We start from the raw sequence: 17,138 nt of genomic DNA, 5'->3' as shown, positions 1-17,138 counted from the left end.
ATAAAGTTTTTTTCTTTTATATGAAGAAATGTGTCATAATTTTTCTAGACTAAAAATGTCACTGTAAACATGTGTAACCATAAATGCAGTTAAATTTTCAAAAATATTTATAAAAATGTAGATAAACACGCAATAATAAAAATGAATGGCGTTCTGTCTGTAGTTAGCACAATTAATTGGTTGTATATTTCTATAATTATAACAGTTTTAACTTGTCCACCCCATCCGTGAATCGATGTGTTCTTGGTTCGTTTAGCATTCCTTGATCGAGGAGCGACAACTGCTTACGTCTAGCGAATATGGCGCAGCACGTCTAGCGGTCGAGGGTGTTTTACGTGTGTTTACTTGTGTTTTACTAGTGTTACTCCCTTTTCTCTTGTCTGCTCCGCTAAGGGTGCGTTTGTTGCCGAGTTTGCGAATTAAAACCAAAGCCATGCTGTCGAATATAGCGCTGAGGACCGTTCTAAGGTCTTCGGTGGGCGCTTTGAGGGAAAGCGCCGCACCTCCACGGACGTGCTGCCCGGCGTCGTTGTTGGGACACAAAGTCAGCGGTGGTAAGAAAACAACACGGAGGCAGGAACAAAAATGGAGAGTGGACTTATGTATTGTGTGCTATTAAAGACAACGGAACGTCTCTTATAATAAGCTTAATACAGCATTAACAAGTAGCATCGTTAACGTTAGCTCGTAGCTAAGTGACAGGCGAGAGTTGCGACGAACTGCGCATGCGCGGGCGACACTCGCTGGACACTACATTAGGTACACTTGCACTTTGGAATACTGTAAGTGTACGTTCTCCATAACAGTATTTGTCATCGTAACATAGCATTTTATTCGGGGACATGAGACGGTCAGCATTAGACTCACCCGTCATTATGACAAACTGCAACCACAAATGTTTATCATTTTCAAATATTTATGGAATAATTGAAAATAACATTCTCTGACGGTGATTTGGATGCAAGTCTTTAAGTGTCCCTTAAAATACGTGAAAATACCACTTTTCAGATCTGGGATAGCTCTTATTTTATGTTCTGAAATAAAATGCTGAAGTTAACACGTTGAAATGAGCATTTCCAAATGTAAAATGTCTCATTATTATAATTATAAAAAAACAGTTCAACACTTAAATAATTAAAACCCTTTTACTTATAATAATGTAACAGTTGTGTATTTTATTTCCTGAAATGATTTATAATACATTTTCAATCGATAAATAAAATCTGTCATCTGGAATTTATGTAATAATAATAATCATAATAATACATGTTTCTTTTTTTTTTTTCAAGATCGTTTTAAGCTTTAAAAATGAATGTAGTAACGCATGCGGTTGTCTCTCTTCAGCGTCAGGAAGCTTTGCCCCTCCGGCGCCAGTCCGACATTATGCTCGCACCGCGAAGAAAAAGGTGGCCGGTATGTCAGTGTAAATTCCATGGGTAGGCTTCTGAATAAAAGGCTCACTTTCAAGCGGTCGCCCTTTTGTTTGCTCTGCCTTCCAGGTCCTGAGAGCCAACTCTGCGACCTCCCTCCCACCATGCTGAAGATGGAGTACACCGCTGTTCCACTCGCTCAAACGTAAACACAACGCACAATGCTGTACACTATACAGTATACACAAGTAGTTCAATTCAAGTGTGGGTCTTGATTGAACTTGGATCCAGTTGGGTCAAATTGATATTGCGGCGTAATCTTGACTAAAACAAGCAGATTTCATGCGAGCGCAGTCGCAGGGTCTGCTTTGTTGATCTTTTTGTAGTTTGTGCCCGTCGTTAGCCAAGATTGAAGCGGGGCCCCCCACGCTGGCCGGCAGCCTGCCGAGAAAGCAGAAAGTCCACAACCTGATCCTTTACAAGACGTCAGGGCAACTGCTTTGAATGGTTGAAATAACGCAGACTTTGTCCCTCTCGAATGAAATCCCACGACTGCCTACGTTATGTTTCATACTTGAACTTTTGACGGCCGGCCCACATTTGTAGGGATCAAATTGTGTGATTTCTTTGTTCCAATCCCTACTGTTGGCTTTGGCTGTCACAAAGCGTGCATGTTTGTCAATGCAGGACGGACGATGTTGTCAAAAGACTTCTTTCGCTGGAGTTGGCGAGTCATGTAAGTTATTTGAATGGCTACATCAGACCATCAACGGATTGATTCATGCATGTCTGTCCACGTGCGTGTTGGTCCTTGTTTTTGTGTGTGTGCGCGTGCGTGCGCATGTCCCTATGTCCATTTGTGGCTGCGTGTCCCCTGTGTGAATGTGCGTCTTCCTTTGTGTTTGTCCCATGTCTGTGCGTGCGTGCGCGTATGTATGCATGCATGTCCCCTTGTGTGTGTGTGCATGCATGCGCGCGCACGCACGCACGCGTGTGTCCCGTCAGAGTGAAAAGCTGGCGCTGAAAAAGGAGCAGCTGATTGCCAAGGTGCAGCGGGACGAAAGTGACCGCAGTTCAGTGGAAGTTCAAGGTGAGTTGTCTTCACTGCCGCACACACACACAAACACACGCACGCGTATACGCACACACATGACTTTTGCGAGTGGAGTGTGTACGCCGAGTGACCCTTGAGGCGTGTGTGTTGCAGTGGCCATGTTGACGGCGAGGATCCGGAACTTTCAGGAGCATTTGCTCAAACATCACAAGGTAAGCTGAGACAATTCGTGACTTGGGACTTGGGTCATTCGAGATTGGAGAACGTTTGTGTTCATATTGTATTGTTATTTGGTCTTTTCTAAATGAATAAGATAAATGTACAAAATGAAACGACATGGTAAAAGGTTCATCAGAACGTTAAAGTGTCAACGCGTTTCCTCTCTGTAGCGTCACAAACATATGTGCGCGCGTACTACAGGATATCCTGTCAGTCACGCCACGCATACGATGGTCGTGGTCGGAAAATTTCCACTTTTTCAACACAATTGGGCTGTCCTTTTCGCTGTGTTCAAATGAGTATTTTTCTTTTTTTTTTTGACTCCATCCAAGCGTGCCCTCATTTGTGTCTTCCAGGACAAGGCCAACAAGAGACGCATGCTCATGGCCATCGACAAGAGGAAGAAGTTGCTGAAGAACCTGCGGCTGGAGCGCTACGACGCCTTTGAGAATGTGTGCCAGCAGCTGGGCATCACCTACACCTTCCCGCCAGAGTACTACAGGAGGGCCACGCGGCGCTGGCTGGCCAAGAAGGCCTTCTGCATCAAGGTAGCGAACTCGAGGCACCCAAGGGCGGCGGCACCAAAGTCGCCCCCTGCTGCTTGGCGGCAAGTTCCAAAGTCACTGATGGCCATCTTGTCATCAAAATGTGGCAAAACAATCAGCAGTTACATTTAGAATGTTGTATTTCATTTCGTCAACCTTCTAAAATAATGGCCTATGTCATTATTTCGTGTTTTTTTTTATTTTTTTTATGTATTTATTTATTTTTTCCAGAAAACACAAAAAACAACCAATTTCTGATTAGACTGTATTTAGTAATCATTTCATTTCAGGGGTAGAAATGAATGATCTGTTGAACTAATAATGTCACCCACTTTAGCAGACGTAGCCAGCATCCTGAGATGAAAAAAATGCTATATTTATCTGACTTCATTTTAAGAGGCTAATGATTTTTTTTGAAAATGTTATTTTAGTTGTCTTTTTTTTAATTTATGTATTCATTCATTTTATTTCTTTAAAAAGGTGTGCGTTAAAATACACACAAATATATTATAAAATACAACAAATAATAACTACAGAGTTTGTTTATTTGAAAATTACTATACACTATTTTGATGGGGGGTTTTCTTCAAAAAATACAATTAAAATGCTGAAATTATTGCTCAAAAGTTTGATATGAACTCTTCAAACATTATTTTGATATTGGAAAATATACACTCATTCATTTTACTTATATTTCTAACAAATAATGATTAATACAATACCCATGCATTATTACACATTTTATTTATTTTTTTCAAGTCATGTGTAATAATTATTAAATTAATAAATGAAAAAAATGTGGTAAATGTCATCATTTTGGGGTATTTTGTTTGGAATTGTACTGTTCAACCTACAAATATTTTCAAAGTATACAAATGAAACAAACAATTTGTAAATTAACACAATTTTTTATTATCTACAATAACACATTTTTTTCGTGATTACATTTTTTCATTACAACTTTAATTTCAGGCGCCAGAAATCGCCAACAGATATTTTAAAATTATTTTATTTCATTTTTTTTCAAAGAATAAATAATAGTACATTGGAGCACCACTGTTTGTGGTCATTATCACATATCGGCATATAACTCACACCCATCAGTATAATTACAGATTTAAAAAATGCATGTATAGAAACGGATGTTGGCTCTCCGGGAAAGGAAAAGAAAAAAAAACCCCGATATATTTCATCCATCCATTATCCGCGCCGCTTATCCTTTTCAAAAGAAATCTTTTTTCATATGGTGAACGTGCGAATGTGTCAAACTGCGAGTATGCAGCGTTGCATTCTATGTAACATTAATGTGCATATATATTAACAATATAATTCTGTGACAAACAAATGCCTTGTTTTAATGAGCACTAGCAGTGGAAAGAAGAGGAACCACAGCCGAGCAAGTCCTTGTTCGGCCTGTTTCGACATTTGATTTAGTCACTCCAGTTTGTCTCCGTTGTTTCTTTACTTGTCGCCTGTGGCGGGGTACGAAGAAACGCGAGAAAAGCAAAACGTTGTCTTGCCGACGAGCAGCGCGTCGTTGGCCACGTACAATTTGCGTTGGCAGTTTTACGCGCCTCACCACAATGGCCTGCTTTCTGTTTCTGTTTGTTTCTTCTCCCCTTTGACACCCGTGCGGTGGCATCCGCAGGTCTTCAAGGAGGTGCAGAAGCAGAAAGCCCAGCAGAAGCTGAAAATAAAGCACGACGACGCACAAGCGGCCGAGACGCAGACTGCCAGTCAGTAGCTGCCATCGCTCGCCCCCTTTTTTCTCCCAGGTCACCCGTCTGTATCACACACGGGTGTCCCAACTGCAGCCCTGGGGCCATTTGCGGCCCACTGTCCGTTTTTTGGGGGGGCAGCCCGGCCCCACACCGTAGAGGGCCCAATCCACTGTCACAGCTGTGATGCAGGATCTTCGTATGTGTGGAAGAATAATGAGGTCTGGAAACATCCATACTTCCATTTTGCTCATTTACTTAACAAGATAATAAAGTGGGTAATTAGTGGAAAAACACCTGACTCCCGACTTTTTTTGGGGTAACGCTTTACGGTCCTTTTTCTCACAAAGGAGACACATTGTTAGCCTAATAGGATCAATTTGGGTGACAAAAAAAAAAAACCCAAGTTGTACGGTTGCTTCAATTCAACCTTTGCACATTGCCATGACCTGGATCACTGCCAATCTGCGCATAGTGGAATTTTTTTTTATTGATATTGTGACATTAAAGGCCAAGTCAACCCGAAAATGTTCTCTGCAATATGTTCTTTGCGCCTCCACTCGTCTAAACATGGCATTCGGATGAATATTGCATTGTGGAGTAGAAATTAAGCGGCAAAATCCACCCATTTGAATTACACTTTACACACCCTAGCTCTTGTCTTGCTGAAATTGACCAATTTTGGGGTGCCAGCCCCAGATGAGATTTGCTTCTACTTATTAAGAGAAGACCGCAGTCAGGGAAAAAAACGGATGGAACAAGAAAAAAAAAAAAAAAAACATTTTCAACTCATGGAGGCAGCTCTTCATACACCACACTGTGTGTATGTGGCCCATATGGATACATGAGCAAAGACAAGTCGCCTCCACCGCCACCCACGTGTCGCCAACTTTGCAGAGCAAGCAAGTACGTTCGCTTGTCAGAAGCTAACGCTAAGCTATACGTCCGACAAAACTCAATCCAGCTCTGCTTACCCTTTAGGGTGGACACGATAGCATGGGAGTTGCGCCTCTGAGGAACGTGGGTGCTTCTGCATGATGGCGTTTCCCAACTGGCTGGCCGTCACTTGAAAGCGGCTCCGGATCTTCACCCGGCCGAGTCGATCGAGTCACGGGCAGAGAAACGGCGTCTGTGTTGGCTACCGGGTAAGTTAGCCCACAGCAGCTGTCAAAAGACGTACTTTGTTGTTGAATTTCATACTTGATGGCTGCGAAGACGGTCCAGAAGCACAAGCATGTGCATGCCCATTGTTCAAAAGTCAACTTTCCATAATATGTCCCCCCTAGAAATGTACAAGTGGACTATGCACATGATGCAAGAGAGAGAGCGAGAGAGAGGGGGAAAAAAAACCCGTTTCATGTGCGAATCACCGCAGTGATCTCATCATCCTTCTGAGCCGTTTAGTTTCACAAACGTTTCTCAACTTGAACCCCAAACTTCCTGTGTTGTCAAGCTCGTCAGTTTGATCGGGACCAGCGCACACTCACACACGCCTTCTGGTAAGTCGCCTTCTGTTTGTACTACTGTGCAAAATATGAAAAGATTTAGTGCTTAAATTGAACAAAAATGCATGTCACTTATACTTGCAATTCATCCTTGTAGGAATTTTTTTTGTTTAGCATACTTGACATCATCTATTGCCCATAGTTTGAATTGGCTATAACCTTTTTAGATAAGATGAATACCTTACATTAAAGCTCTGACATTTAGCAACATAAAACAATATTTGAAATTGTTTTTTTATAAACAATATAACCCCAAAATGTTGAAACATACACTTGTGTATTATCATTTCGTATTTTATGATACTAAACGTATTACAAATGATGTTGATACTGAAGAAATATGAACTAATATATTGCCGCCGTCATGTGAAAAACACTTATCTCCATTTTTTTTTTCATGTTCATATTTTTACATGAATTGTGTTTCCGCGTTACAGACATCACATTAATGTGAAAATCAAAACAATTTCCAAAATTGGAGATAAGTGTGTTTCACAGGACAGCGACATACATATACAGCAAATACTGTCTATGTCACCTTTCGCGGACTCGCTACACTGCCGATTTTTTTGACAGTGCTATTTTTTACAGAGTACGTAACCCCCGCGATAAACGAAGGGACCACTGTATATTGTTTCAATTCAAGCAATATAATACACAAGATGTGATACGTTCTAAATAGTGATGTTGTATATTTAATTATTCCAAATGTACGATGAGTTAGGTTGGTGGTGGGAAAATATCATTCCAATTGTTTTACTTGTGAATGTTTCTTTTTATTTTCATTTTGAAATAATTTTTGAAGTGCTTTATTCAAAGATGCTCAGTATTATGATATTATGAATTGAATATATCATTTTAGTATTCAAAAATGTATTTTTTAAATTAAGCATATCTGGAAAAAATGGGTGGGATTAGCATGTTTATTTTGTTTTAATATTAGGTTTTTGTGTTTAAATGATTTTTATGGGGACATTTTAAATGTATCATTGTCACGTGTATGATTTAAAAATAGTGATATTGTTTTTATTTTTTATGCTTCACTTTGTATTTTATGTGAAATAAAAAAATACAATGAAAACAAAACTACATTTATTTTGTATGCAGGGGCCCTTAAATTGGCCCCTGGTAGGAAGGAGGTCCCTAGCCCCTGTGCCTTCAAATGCAATGAGAGTAATGCTAAAGGTGAGTGCGCATCTGCTGACGGCGCAAATAACACCAGGTTCATCTTTTAGGCTTATGACTCACCCTGTAAAGTGGGAAAAAACAAGCAGAGCACAACAACAATGTGACAGGATTCAGGTTACATTGCTTCCTGTTAAGATCAAAAAGATGTACATATTCAATGTCTCAGAACTTGCAGCCCACATGTCAAACCCAGCGGTAACCAGTCAACCCGGCGCCGGCAGCTATGGCACCAACATCCAAACGGGAGAGTGGAGCACGGGCCTCTGCTCCTGCTGCAATGATTTGTTGATTTGTGAGTAGAACGACGGGGTTTTGTTTGTTTATTTTTATATAATTCAGTCATCAGAAATAGTAATACATCCTTCCTCCACCAGGTGCTTCCGGCTTCCTCTGCCCATCCATCCTGGCCTGCTACACGGCGGACAAATATGGAGAACACTTCTGCTTGGGCTGCGTGCCGGGCGGTTTGGCGGCGATGAGGACCCACATGAGGCTCACGTATGGCATCCAGGTATGTGGAAGTGAAGAAGAAGAAGAAGTGCTTTGATTTCACTAACAGATTGCACCAGAAAGGAAATGTTGCTCATTGGGGTGCAATTGAGAAAGTCGATCGCACTTATGTAATATGTGCAAGTTACAAGTAAGTCTTGAAGTGGAAGTCATGTCCAAATTTTCCTTTGCAGTAATAATAATAATAATAATAATAATAATAATACATTGCATTTGTAAAGCACTTTTCATTTAGCCAAAATCTCAAAGTGCTCCAAAGAATGCTAAAAAGCAGGGCAAACGCCAAAGCAATAAAATCTGAGAAAATAAAACCGTATTATTTTTTAATAATAATAATAATAGGTCTATCTGCTCCCACTTGTCGAAACATGGTGTTCTGAGTAATGTTGCCTTTGTGCAATAAGAATTAAGCAGATCAAGCCACCCATTTCCAGTCATCCAAGGAGGCGGACATTTTATGCAACACCGACCCCGCTGTTTACTGAAATTGGCGACAAAGTGCCCTTGCGCTCGCATTACGAACGACGTCACGTGACACCGACGTCCATTTCAGTGGACAGCACGGGGCGGTGCTACATACGATGTCAGCAAAATGTTCCGGACTTCAAGTCAAGTCTCTTGATTAGCAAGTCAAAGTCAAGTTCAGTCTTTCATACGTGCAGCCAAGCAAATCCTAAAATTGTTCACTTAAATTTGACTTGAGCTCGAGCCACCCACCTCTGAAACTTCCTCGGCGGCACGAGAGCTACAATTTATCCATTTAACTTAAAAGATGATTTTTTTTCCGAATCCTAACGAGGAGCGCCGGCGAAGGAAATTGCCGTCAACTGTGTTTTTTTGTTGTTGTTGTTTTTTTTGTTTTTTGTTTTTAATGGGAATGGGCGGAGGAAAGTCCTGGTCCGCTCTAGTTTGATCTGGGAAAGTAAAAGAAAAAAAAAGATTAACTATGGCCATAAGATGGCGGCATTGGGTTTTCCTTCACTGTTCACTGTACAAGCAATTAATTTTCCATGTGTGCTCTTTCATTTATTCGCAGGGGACAGTTTGCAACGACGCACTCATGTCATTTTTCTGCGGCACCTGTGAGTTGTGCAGAATGGCCAGAGAGGTCCGCATCCGGAATGGAGAAACGTCACTGTAATAGCAACAGTAGATCAAAGGAGGGGCTGTCCCCCAAAAGAGGGATACTTTGTGATTATTTTGTGTACTTGAAATCCAATGAAGTACCACATACGAGAAAAAAATGTGTGGCGTGTTTTGATTTCCATAACTTAGCAATTCAATATTTTTTTTATTACAATATATATATATATATATATATATATAATTTTACATTCTTTTTAAACAAATGTATTTAAACAAAATCAAAGTCAAGATGGCTGTTTATGGTTTGTTTTAACGTTGTTTTCGCTGCAAAAATTAAACCCGCATGTGGGTCTGTATGTCCAAAAATTTCAAGAATGTGATGTGGACGAAATACCTCTAAAAATGCTTAAATTAATATTTGAATGTACCCATTTTATACATCATTAGAAATGATAAATATGATTAATTATACATAAAATTGATTAAATAAAGTAACAAAAATATTCATTTTATGCATGAAATGTTAACAACTGTACTTAATTCAAATTTGTAATAAAAGATAATATATTACTTTGAAAAAGTTCTATACTTTTATAGTAATGCAATAGACATTTACCTTTACGTTACTTGTTTTATAATATCCAAATAATTTTGGATGATTATTGAATGTATGGATGTATTCATTTTCTTTACGTTACGTTTTCATATTATTTGTAATAATAATTTTGTTCGACATTAATTTCAGGCCGCAGAAAAAATAAGATTCCATAACGTAATAGCAGATGAATAATTCTCCCTTGTTTTATTCATGTACTTTTTTTTTTTCAAACAGAAGCCAAATAAAACCGCGTAAGACCCCAATAGTGTACAGTACATACAGTTTTAGTACAACTTGTACACTTTTGTGAAACTAATAATAATTACGATAATGAATACCAGTAGTATTTTTTCATCCAACAAGTTTTCGCTGAAAAAAAATATTTAGGGATACCTGCCTTAATTAGAAAGTTAATAATTAGCTTGTAGTGATATAAACGATTTTAGACTATAGAAACCGTTCTCATCCTCTTCCGCAATTATACTCAACTTCCTGTTTTGATGACGTCTATTTCCCTGATTAGCTATCTCCTGCGTGGCCTGGCAACCAGTTGAGGAGGCATTAGCAACCAATCCCCTCGTCAGTAGTAGTGAGCTAGCCACAATTGCTAGCTCTCTGTCTTTTCCGAACGGGTCAGTTTGTGGTTCAACATTTTCCAAGGTTCCAATATGTCGTCGAGGACTCTCCCGCTGCTCTTCATCAATCTGGGCGGGGAAATGCTTTATATTCTGGACCAGCGGCTACGAGCTCAAAATATCCCCGCTGACAAGGCTAAGAAAGGTGATTAGCTTTTGGCTACACGACAACAAACATTACAACAGCTAAGAGACAAAAACACGGCACACTGACTAGTAAGGTCGATGTGTCGTTTTACAATGTATTTATTAGTTACGTCTTCACTGTAGCTGACTGGGTAGACGATAACAGAATGTGAGGTATTATTACAACAATATGTGACGTGTAGTTGCTACCGTCGCTTCAATATGCATAAATAAGGGGAAATTTGAATAAGACTCTGGCCATCGCGTGTCTCTGGATCAAGTGTCTCTGGATCGTCTGCTTTCCGGACAGTGTGTGATGTCAACCGTGACATAGTGATGTAAGATATCAAAATAAAGGAGTCAATTGCTATATTTGGTTCTAGAGGTGCAGGAAATGCGGTATTTGATTCCTAGCGACTGATGTGCTATACATAGGGTTCAAAAGGGGTGGAAAATTTCCGGAATTGTGTTGCCCCAGCGAAAAGTACAGTACTTTCAATGGCTATTGGCCACAGTGCTCACCCACCAATTTGTCAGTCATCAGTATGGCATCGTGGACAATACCTTAAGCCTTCCCGCTCTTTCCCTTCATCTCCGACTAGTCATGAATGACATCATCACTACCATGTTTAACAAGAAGTTCCTGGAGGAGCTTTTCAAGGCACAGGAGCTGTATTCCAAGAAGGCGCTGCGCACCGTCTTCGACAGGTTGGCCCACGCCTCCATCATGAGGCTCAATCAAGCGAGCATGGACAAGGTTAGTGTGATCATAGCGTGCTGCGTCGTGATACGTTGCATCATTTTAGCATGCACACCTTCATGTAATGTCGTATCAGTATACTCCACCAAGATGAAGGAAAATGCAGAATTGGATTTTTCAATGACCACCAAATGTGCAATCTGGATTAAACTTGATTTCACGTTGTAGTTTCAGCAATGCCTGCCTAACCCTAATGCCTGAAAATTTCTTTCAATCCCGATACTTTTTACAATGATAAGAAGTGTCTGAAAATGTTACATGTTAGCTATGTACTGTATATGTCCAAGTATGTTGAATTGGATTTAAAAATTCAGTTGAAATCCCTCTCAAATCTGTATCAGATCTGGATTCAATTTAGTTTCGAATTCCATCTTCTAACCCCGCCGTCAAAGTAGCGTTCATCCATCCCTCTTGCTCCCGCATAGTAAATGTCATTCAAATGAGCACCTTGTACTCTGTGCTACGTACTATGGATCAGATGTGGATTCAACTTGGCTTGACATTACAGCTGTACGACTTGATGACCATGGCCTTCAAGTACCAGGTTCTCCTCTGCCCTCGGCCCCGGGACCTCCTCCTGGTCTCCTTCAACCACATGGACGCCATCAAGGAGTTTGTCAAGGACACGGCTTGCATTTTGGCTCAGGTGGACGAGACGTATCAGCAGCTCATCGAGGTGTGCCGACACTTGCTACGCGGGGAATTTGAACTGGCTTAAATGGAAGCTAATGTGGTTTTATTTTCCCCTTCCAGATGTACGCCCCGTTACCGAGCGGCGAATTCCAGCTGATTCGACAAACTCTTCTTATCTTCTTTCAGGACATGCACATAAGGGTAAGTCTTGGAACGAGCATTTTGTAGATCGCGCAGTCAATATATTTGCTGTGTCCACTCGAGACAGAGCCCCGCTGCTAACAGTGACGATCCAAGAGGAGTCAACGCTTCTCCAAAGGGACTAAAAATTGTCTATGGACGCCACAAGATGGCGGCAACGCACCATGCTTTTCTAAATCAAGAGCTTCTCAAAAGTGCGGTTCGTGTACTACTAGCTGTACTCAGGCTGTCTATGGCCTTACGCATACGCAAAGGAATCACTGAATGAAATGTTACTGTGGCTGAAACTTTTTTTAATCGGCACATAGTTTGATTGTCAAGTGAAGTTCAGTTGTTTTTAACTTTTAGGTACTATACATTTGCACTTAATCTTATAGTACCATTTGTTGCTAAACGTTAGTTTAGGTACAAAAAAAAAAAATGCAGAGGTTGAGTTTGCATCCAGTAATTTTACTGTCATTGTTTTGCTATCTTGTATGCCAGGTCTCCATTTTCCTCAAGGACAAAGTGCAGAACTCCAATGGTCGATTTGTGCTCCCCATCAGCGGTCCTGTGCCCCACGGGACACAAATTCCGAGCTTGATAAGGTGACACCGACTCGAGCTGAATCTAGCCGCTGGTTGAAAGTGTCTCTGGATCTTGGCCCATCCTAGCTGCCGAGTCGCGGATGGACAAATTCAGTATTATGCAAATGAGTCTGTGACTGTGAATTCAAAGCGGCTTTTAGGAGATAGGCAGCTCAAAAAAGGTTTAACTGGATGTCAAATGTCACATTTGATGATTGGGGGGAACATATTTGTAGTATATATAAGACCTTTAAAAATAAATATGCAATATAATCTATCGACTTGAAGAGTGGTGAGGATGAAGATCCTTCACTGTGTTTGCCTTCCTTAATCGTCTTGGTTGTGATTCTACCTCCAAGCTCAAGTTGGCCCGCCTGCAGCTAATTGCATTAGTCTTGCTTCTCGGCCTTTGCGTTCTAACTTTAGACCACTTGGGTGTTTTGATTGTGTCGCGCAAGAGTTGTGCTCATCAAAGCGGGAATCAAAACCAAGTTCAGGAGCTAAAGTCAGCAGTAGACAGGCCAGAGAGAAATTACAAACAATTATGTCATAGTAAAAGGACATCAGTGATAGTTCTGATTTGCCGAGTGGAATGCACTGCACAGTACAGACGCTGTGTGTGCAAAATACAAATGAGAGATTGTCCCTGTCCAATAACAAGTATTATTAAATGATTGATTTGAAAGAAAACAACAAAAACATGCTGTTCGTTGCGCCGTATGTAAATCGATGTCAACAAAAATAATCTGAACATGCATGGATTTAATTCCCGTCAATACATCAAGTAACAAGAACAAGACAATCCAAAAATAAAAGTTATAAAAAATGTTTTGTATGAACCAATAACAATGTCCATGTTGTTTGTTTTAAAGCCATTTGTTGCACAAATTAAAACTAATTTTAAAAATGTGTTACTTTATTTACTATTTTAATCGTTGAAATAATTGAAGTACACTATCCAAAAGGTAACGTTGTTAAATGAATCCTTTTTACATGACCTTTCTAGACCTGCATATGCTGAAAATGAATAATGTGCATTTTCTATGCTTGAAAGACTTTAACATCACACAAATTGAGAAAACATCAATTACTTTGTAATAAAATGTATATCGGATAGCTCCAGAGCCAAATAGCGAAAATCTGGCAGTTTTTTTTAACACTCCCAGAAAAGGTTTATTGTTGCCTACGGATGCCACAAGGTGGCGGCCAATCATGCTGTTTTCTAGATAAAGCTCCCCAACCTGCTTGAACATAGTTCCTTGGCACCAAACGACAAGATAAAAAAAACAAACAAACCGTGATTGCGTATTGGGGAGCTCTGTGATTAAACGCATATTTAAATATGAGTTTTAAATTCAAGCGCAAGCAAATCAAAAAACTATACATGAACTCATTCTATCCCAATGACATATTTATGTCATTTCACAATGGATCTGAAAAGGCTTGGTAGTGAATGAGTTAAGCGGGGGGGGGGGGGGGGGGAGTAATAGTTTTGAAATGATTGTGATGTTTTGAACACACGAATGCGGCGATTCCAGGATGTATAGCTGCACTGGCGAGGAGTCGAGCAGGCTGCAGTTCAATAATGGCGGAAACTACGTCGCTGCACTCTGCGAAGGATCCTTTGAGCTTTTCGGCGACAGGGTCACCAAACTGGGCACTAACATGTAAGACTTTCCCAATGCAACACATGAAAAAAAACAAAAAAAAACAAACACACCTTGACAACAAGTTTGTATTTTGACTGTAACTTTCCTGATGCGGCCTCACAGGTACAGCGTGTGCCGTCCGGTGGAAACTCACATGTCGGGAACCTCCAAGCACGCAGCTCAGCACACTAAGGTCCAATGTTTTTTTTTTATATTTCTACACACATAGGTTACTACAGTCAACGAAAAGGGGATTACACAATGTTTAGTGGTTTTTTTTGTTTTGTTTTTTGAAATGTATTTACTAGCTAACAAGCATTCTCTGAAAACAAAATCAAATGAACCCATTAAAGCCTAAAGCGCTTGGCTCAACAGCTCCCCAAACCTGCGGTCGTCTTTGGAATTACCCTTGAAAACCTGAAGTTTTCCCAGAAATTCAACACCTACAAAATAATTGATATCTCAGCCCCTGTAGCAGACAGAAATATAATTCCAAAAGATTTTGAGACCTTAGACATGTGGCTCGCACACAGGCCCGAGTGTATTCATCTTTACTGTTTCAATCGAAGATGTAAAAATCGAGTGGTAATTACCATCCTCTATTTTGTTACAAAGACGACGGTAATGTCATTGTCTACAAACATATGTCTTAACCATATATCGCGTTCGACCGGTTCTACTGGTTCAAAGTCCACAAGCGCATCGTCTATATCGCAGCCGTTACTCATTTCAAAGCTCCCGCGATCGATGGTGTCCGCCATTATGACTCGAAAGAATTCCAAAACATCCTCTGCGGGCTCACGACACCGTCACGTGTATATTCTGCATTTCATTGGTTAAGAGAACAAAAATGGGATTAAAAAAAAAAAAGAAAATGACGTATATGCTCTCCAGGCATTAAGGGTAGAAAGACGCAACAGCGCTCCAGGCTTTAAGGGTAGAAAGACGGTTATGCACTCCCACCCTTAATGGGTTAAGTGAAGAGCAAACATCCAAAGGAAATAAAAAGTAACTCTAACGAAAACTCCCAAACTATGATCACCCTGGTACACGCACGCACGCTCGCCCACACAAACGATTGTGTTGTCGACAGGTCAAGCTGGCTCCCAACCCTCTAGCTAAAGAAGAGCTCAACCTCTTAGCCAAACTCATGGGAGGCTTGGAAGTCCAGAAGGCCGGCAATGCGGAGAGCGGCTTCCGGGTCAACCTGTTCGCAACCGACGAGGAGGAAGAGTGGGTACCTTCTCGCTAAATCTGATTTGTCCTATTCAAAACTTGACATTTGTGTATTTTTTTTGTCGCCGCAGAGAGGCGTTCATGTCCAGACCGGATGAGTTGTCGTATGGATTCATAAGCATCCAAGCTACAAAGGTACCGCTTCTCTTGTTACGGCGCCCACGTCACTCACCAGGCCAGGGGTCCTTCCGCCTTTTAAATCCAAACACGCTCAAAAGTCACAGATACTACAGTAGAATGTGAGGACGGCATCCCCAAGCGGGCAAAATACTAGCCGCACCTCAGCCGCAAACATGTTACTGTGTCGTGAAGCATTTCCGCCGGGCAACTCTGCCCCACAGGACCAAAGTGCCAACGCCGAGCTGGCCAAGATCATGGGGGAGTTCGGCGAGTCTCGGGAGTCGCCCCCCCGTCAATCCCCGAGTGACGGCAGCAAAGGAGACGATCTCCTGGCCATGATGGACGGTCTGTGACGTCCTCGGAGCCCCGCCTCACCAACCCCGCCCCCACAGCGTGGGATGGACCGCAATACGTTGTCTGCACCAGCAAAAGTAATGCTGCCGCGGGCTCGCAGAAAACCTTCAGGTGCTTTTCTCCCCGTGTGCGTTTTGGGGTACGTTCAGGAAAATGGCCCGCGGCAATTGGACCTGGGAGACCGGAAAATACAATACCGCGGTTTCCCGAACCTAATCAAATACATTACGTGGGGCATTTCAGAATTGGACTGGTGTATTCACTTTTGTTGCCAGCAGTTTAGACCTGAATGGATGTTTGTGGAGTCATTTTGAGGGGACCGGAAATGTACAGTCTTGACAAGCCGTACGCTGGCTTCTTTGTAGTGTCGCAAAGTGTCATTTCTTCCGTATTGTTGTATGAAAAGACGTGAAAAAAATATTTACAAAAACGTGTACTTGCTTGAGTGAGCTATTACACACAAGTTTAGTCGTCAAATCCATGCAGAGGTCGGTTAGAAACAAGTACATGTAGTTTACATCATGCATACATCATTTCAGTTGTTTTCTTCAGGACCCCAGATAATTTCACGTTCAAGATGCAATGCCATTAGGGAAATTGCTTATTCTTCTGTATTTGAAAGGATGCGGTGCGGGGAACCTGCAAAAACCCAAGTGCTCTTTTTGAACCCGATTGTGATCCGATTGAAATGATGCGATGAGCTCATTCGCTGCCAGCACATGTAAAATGCGTCTTTGACGTCTCTAGCCGTCAATGGCAGCCAATGAGTTCAGAAGTGAACATTACCATACTCGCTCAGGAGTCATTTTACACGATGATGTGAAACATTATGGAGCTGCCGGCCACAAATGAAGGAGAACTTGTTGGTCTCTAACTGCAATGTCAACAGCTGTAAATATGTATATTTCAGTTTTATTTATTGCATTTGTGTACTTTTTTCTGTGATGTGCAGTTTTGCAATTTAGCAGTACCAAAAAATAAAGTTACATTTCACAAATGCGGATTTGAGTTTTTATTTTTTTTAATTTTTTTTTTGTTGGGTTTGGATTGGGTTTGTGTTCAGGG

General features: G+C 41.1%; 3 protein-coding genes across 8 annotated transcripts; all 3 read left to right on the top strand.

The window, feature by feature from the left end:
- Positions 1–239: 239 nt before the first annotated feature.
- On the top strand, positions 240–5,200 carry mrps15 (mitochondrial ribosomal protein S15). Its single transcript, XM_086038739.1, has 8 exons — positions 240–554; positions 1,345–1,413; positions 1,500–1,575; positions 2,058–2,106; positions 2,376–2,460; positions 2,578–2,636; positions 3,000–3,191; positions 4,837–5,200. Exons 1-8 carry the CDS (start codon positions 434–436, stop codon positions 4,930–4,932), a joined length of 747 nt encoding a protein of 248 aa, XP_085894865.1. The 5' UTR covers positions 240–433; the 3' UTR covers positions 4,933–5,200.
- A 155-nt stretch (positions 5,201–5,355) lies between these two features.
- On the top strand, positions 5,356–9,605 carry LOC147142843 (cornifelin-like). 6 transcript variants are annotated; one of them, XM_086038746.1, is made up of 6 exons: positions 5,356–6,051; positions 6,193–6,405; positions 7,519–7,596; positions 7,775–7,891; positions 7,974–8,110; positions 9,146–9,605. In XM_086038746.1, exons 4-6 carry the CDS (start codon positions 7,780–7,782, stop codon positions 9,248–9,250), a joined length of 354 nt encoding a protein of 117 aa, XP_085894872.1. In that variant the 5' UTR covers positions 5,356–6,051; positions 6,193–6,405; positions 7,519–7,596; positions 7,775–7,779; the 3' UTR covers positions 9,251–9,605. The 6 variants fall into 6 exon arrangements, with proteins under 6 accessions (XP_085894872.1, XP_085894869.1, XP_085894870.1 ...); XM_086038743.1 differs by having other exon boundaries at positions 7,766–7,891; positions 9,146–9,602; XM_086038744.1 differs by lacking the exon at positions 7,519–7,596 and having other exon boundaries at positions 9,146–9,603.
- Positions 9,606–10,304: 699 nt separating this feature from the next.
- oscp1b (organic solute carrier partner 1b) lies at positions 10,305–17,076 on the top strand. Its single transcript, XM_086039013.1, has 10 exons — positions 10,305–10,573; positions 11,157–11,311; positions 11,823–11,990; positions 12,068–12,148; positions 12,632–12,735; positions 14,253–14,381; positions 14,487–14,556; positions 15,457–15,596; positions 15,671–15,734; positions 15,941–17,076. Exons 1-10 carry the CDS (start codon positions 10,462–10,464, stop codon positions 16,070–16,072), a joined length of 1,155 nt encoding a protein of 384 aa, XP_085895139.1. The 5' UTR covers positions 10,305–10,461; the 3' UTR covers positions 16,073–17,076.
- The last annotated feature ends 62 nt before the right edge of the window (positions 17,077–17,138 follow it).

The sequence above is a fragment of the Filicampus tigris genome, chromosome 8, assembly GCF_054856515.1.
Source record: "Filicampus tigris isolate MCC_2025a chromosome 8, RoL_Ftig_1.0, whole genome shotgun sequence".
NCBI lineage: Eukaryota > Metazoa > Chordata > Actinopteri > Syngnathiformes > Syngnathidae > Filicampus > Filicampus tigris.
This window is presented reverse-complemented; position numbering and strand designations above follow the sequence as displayed.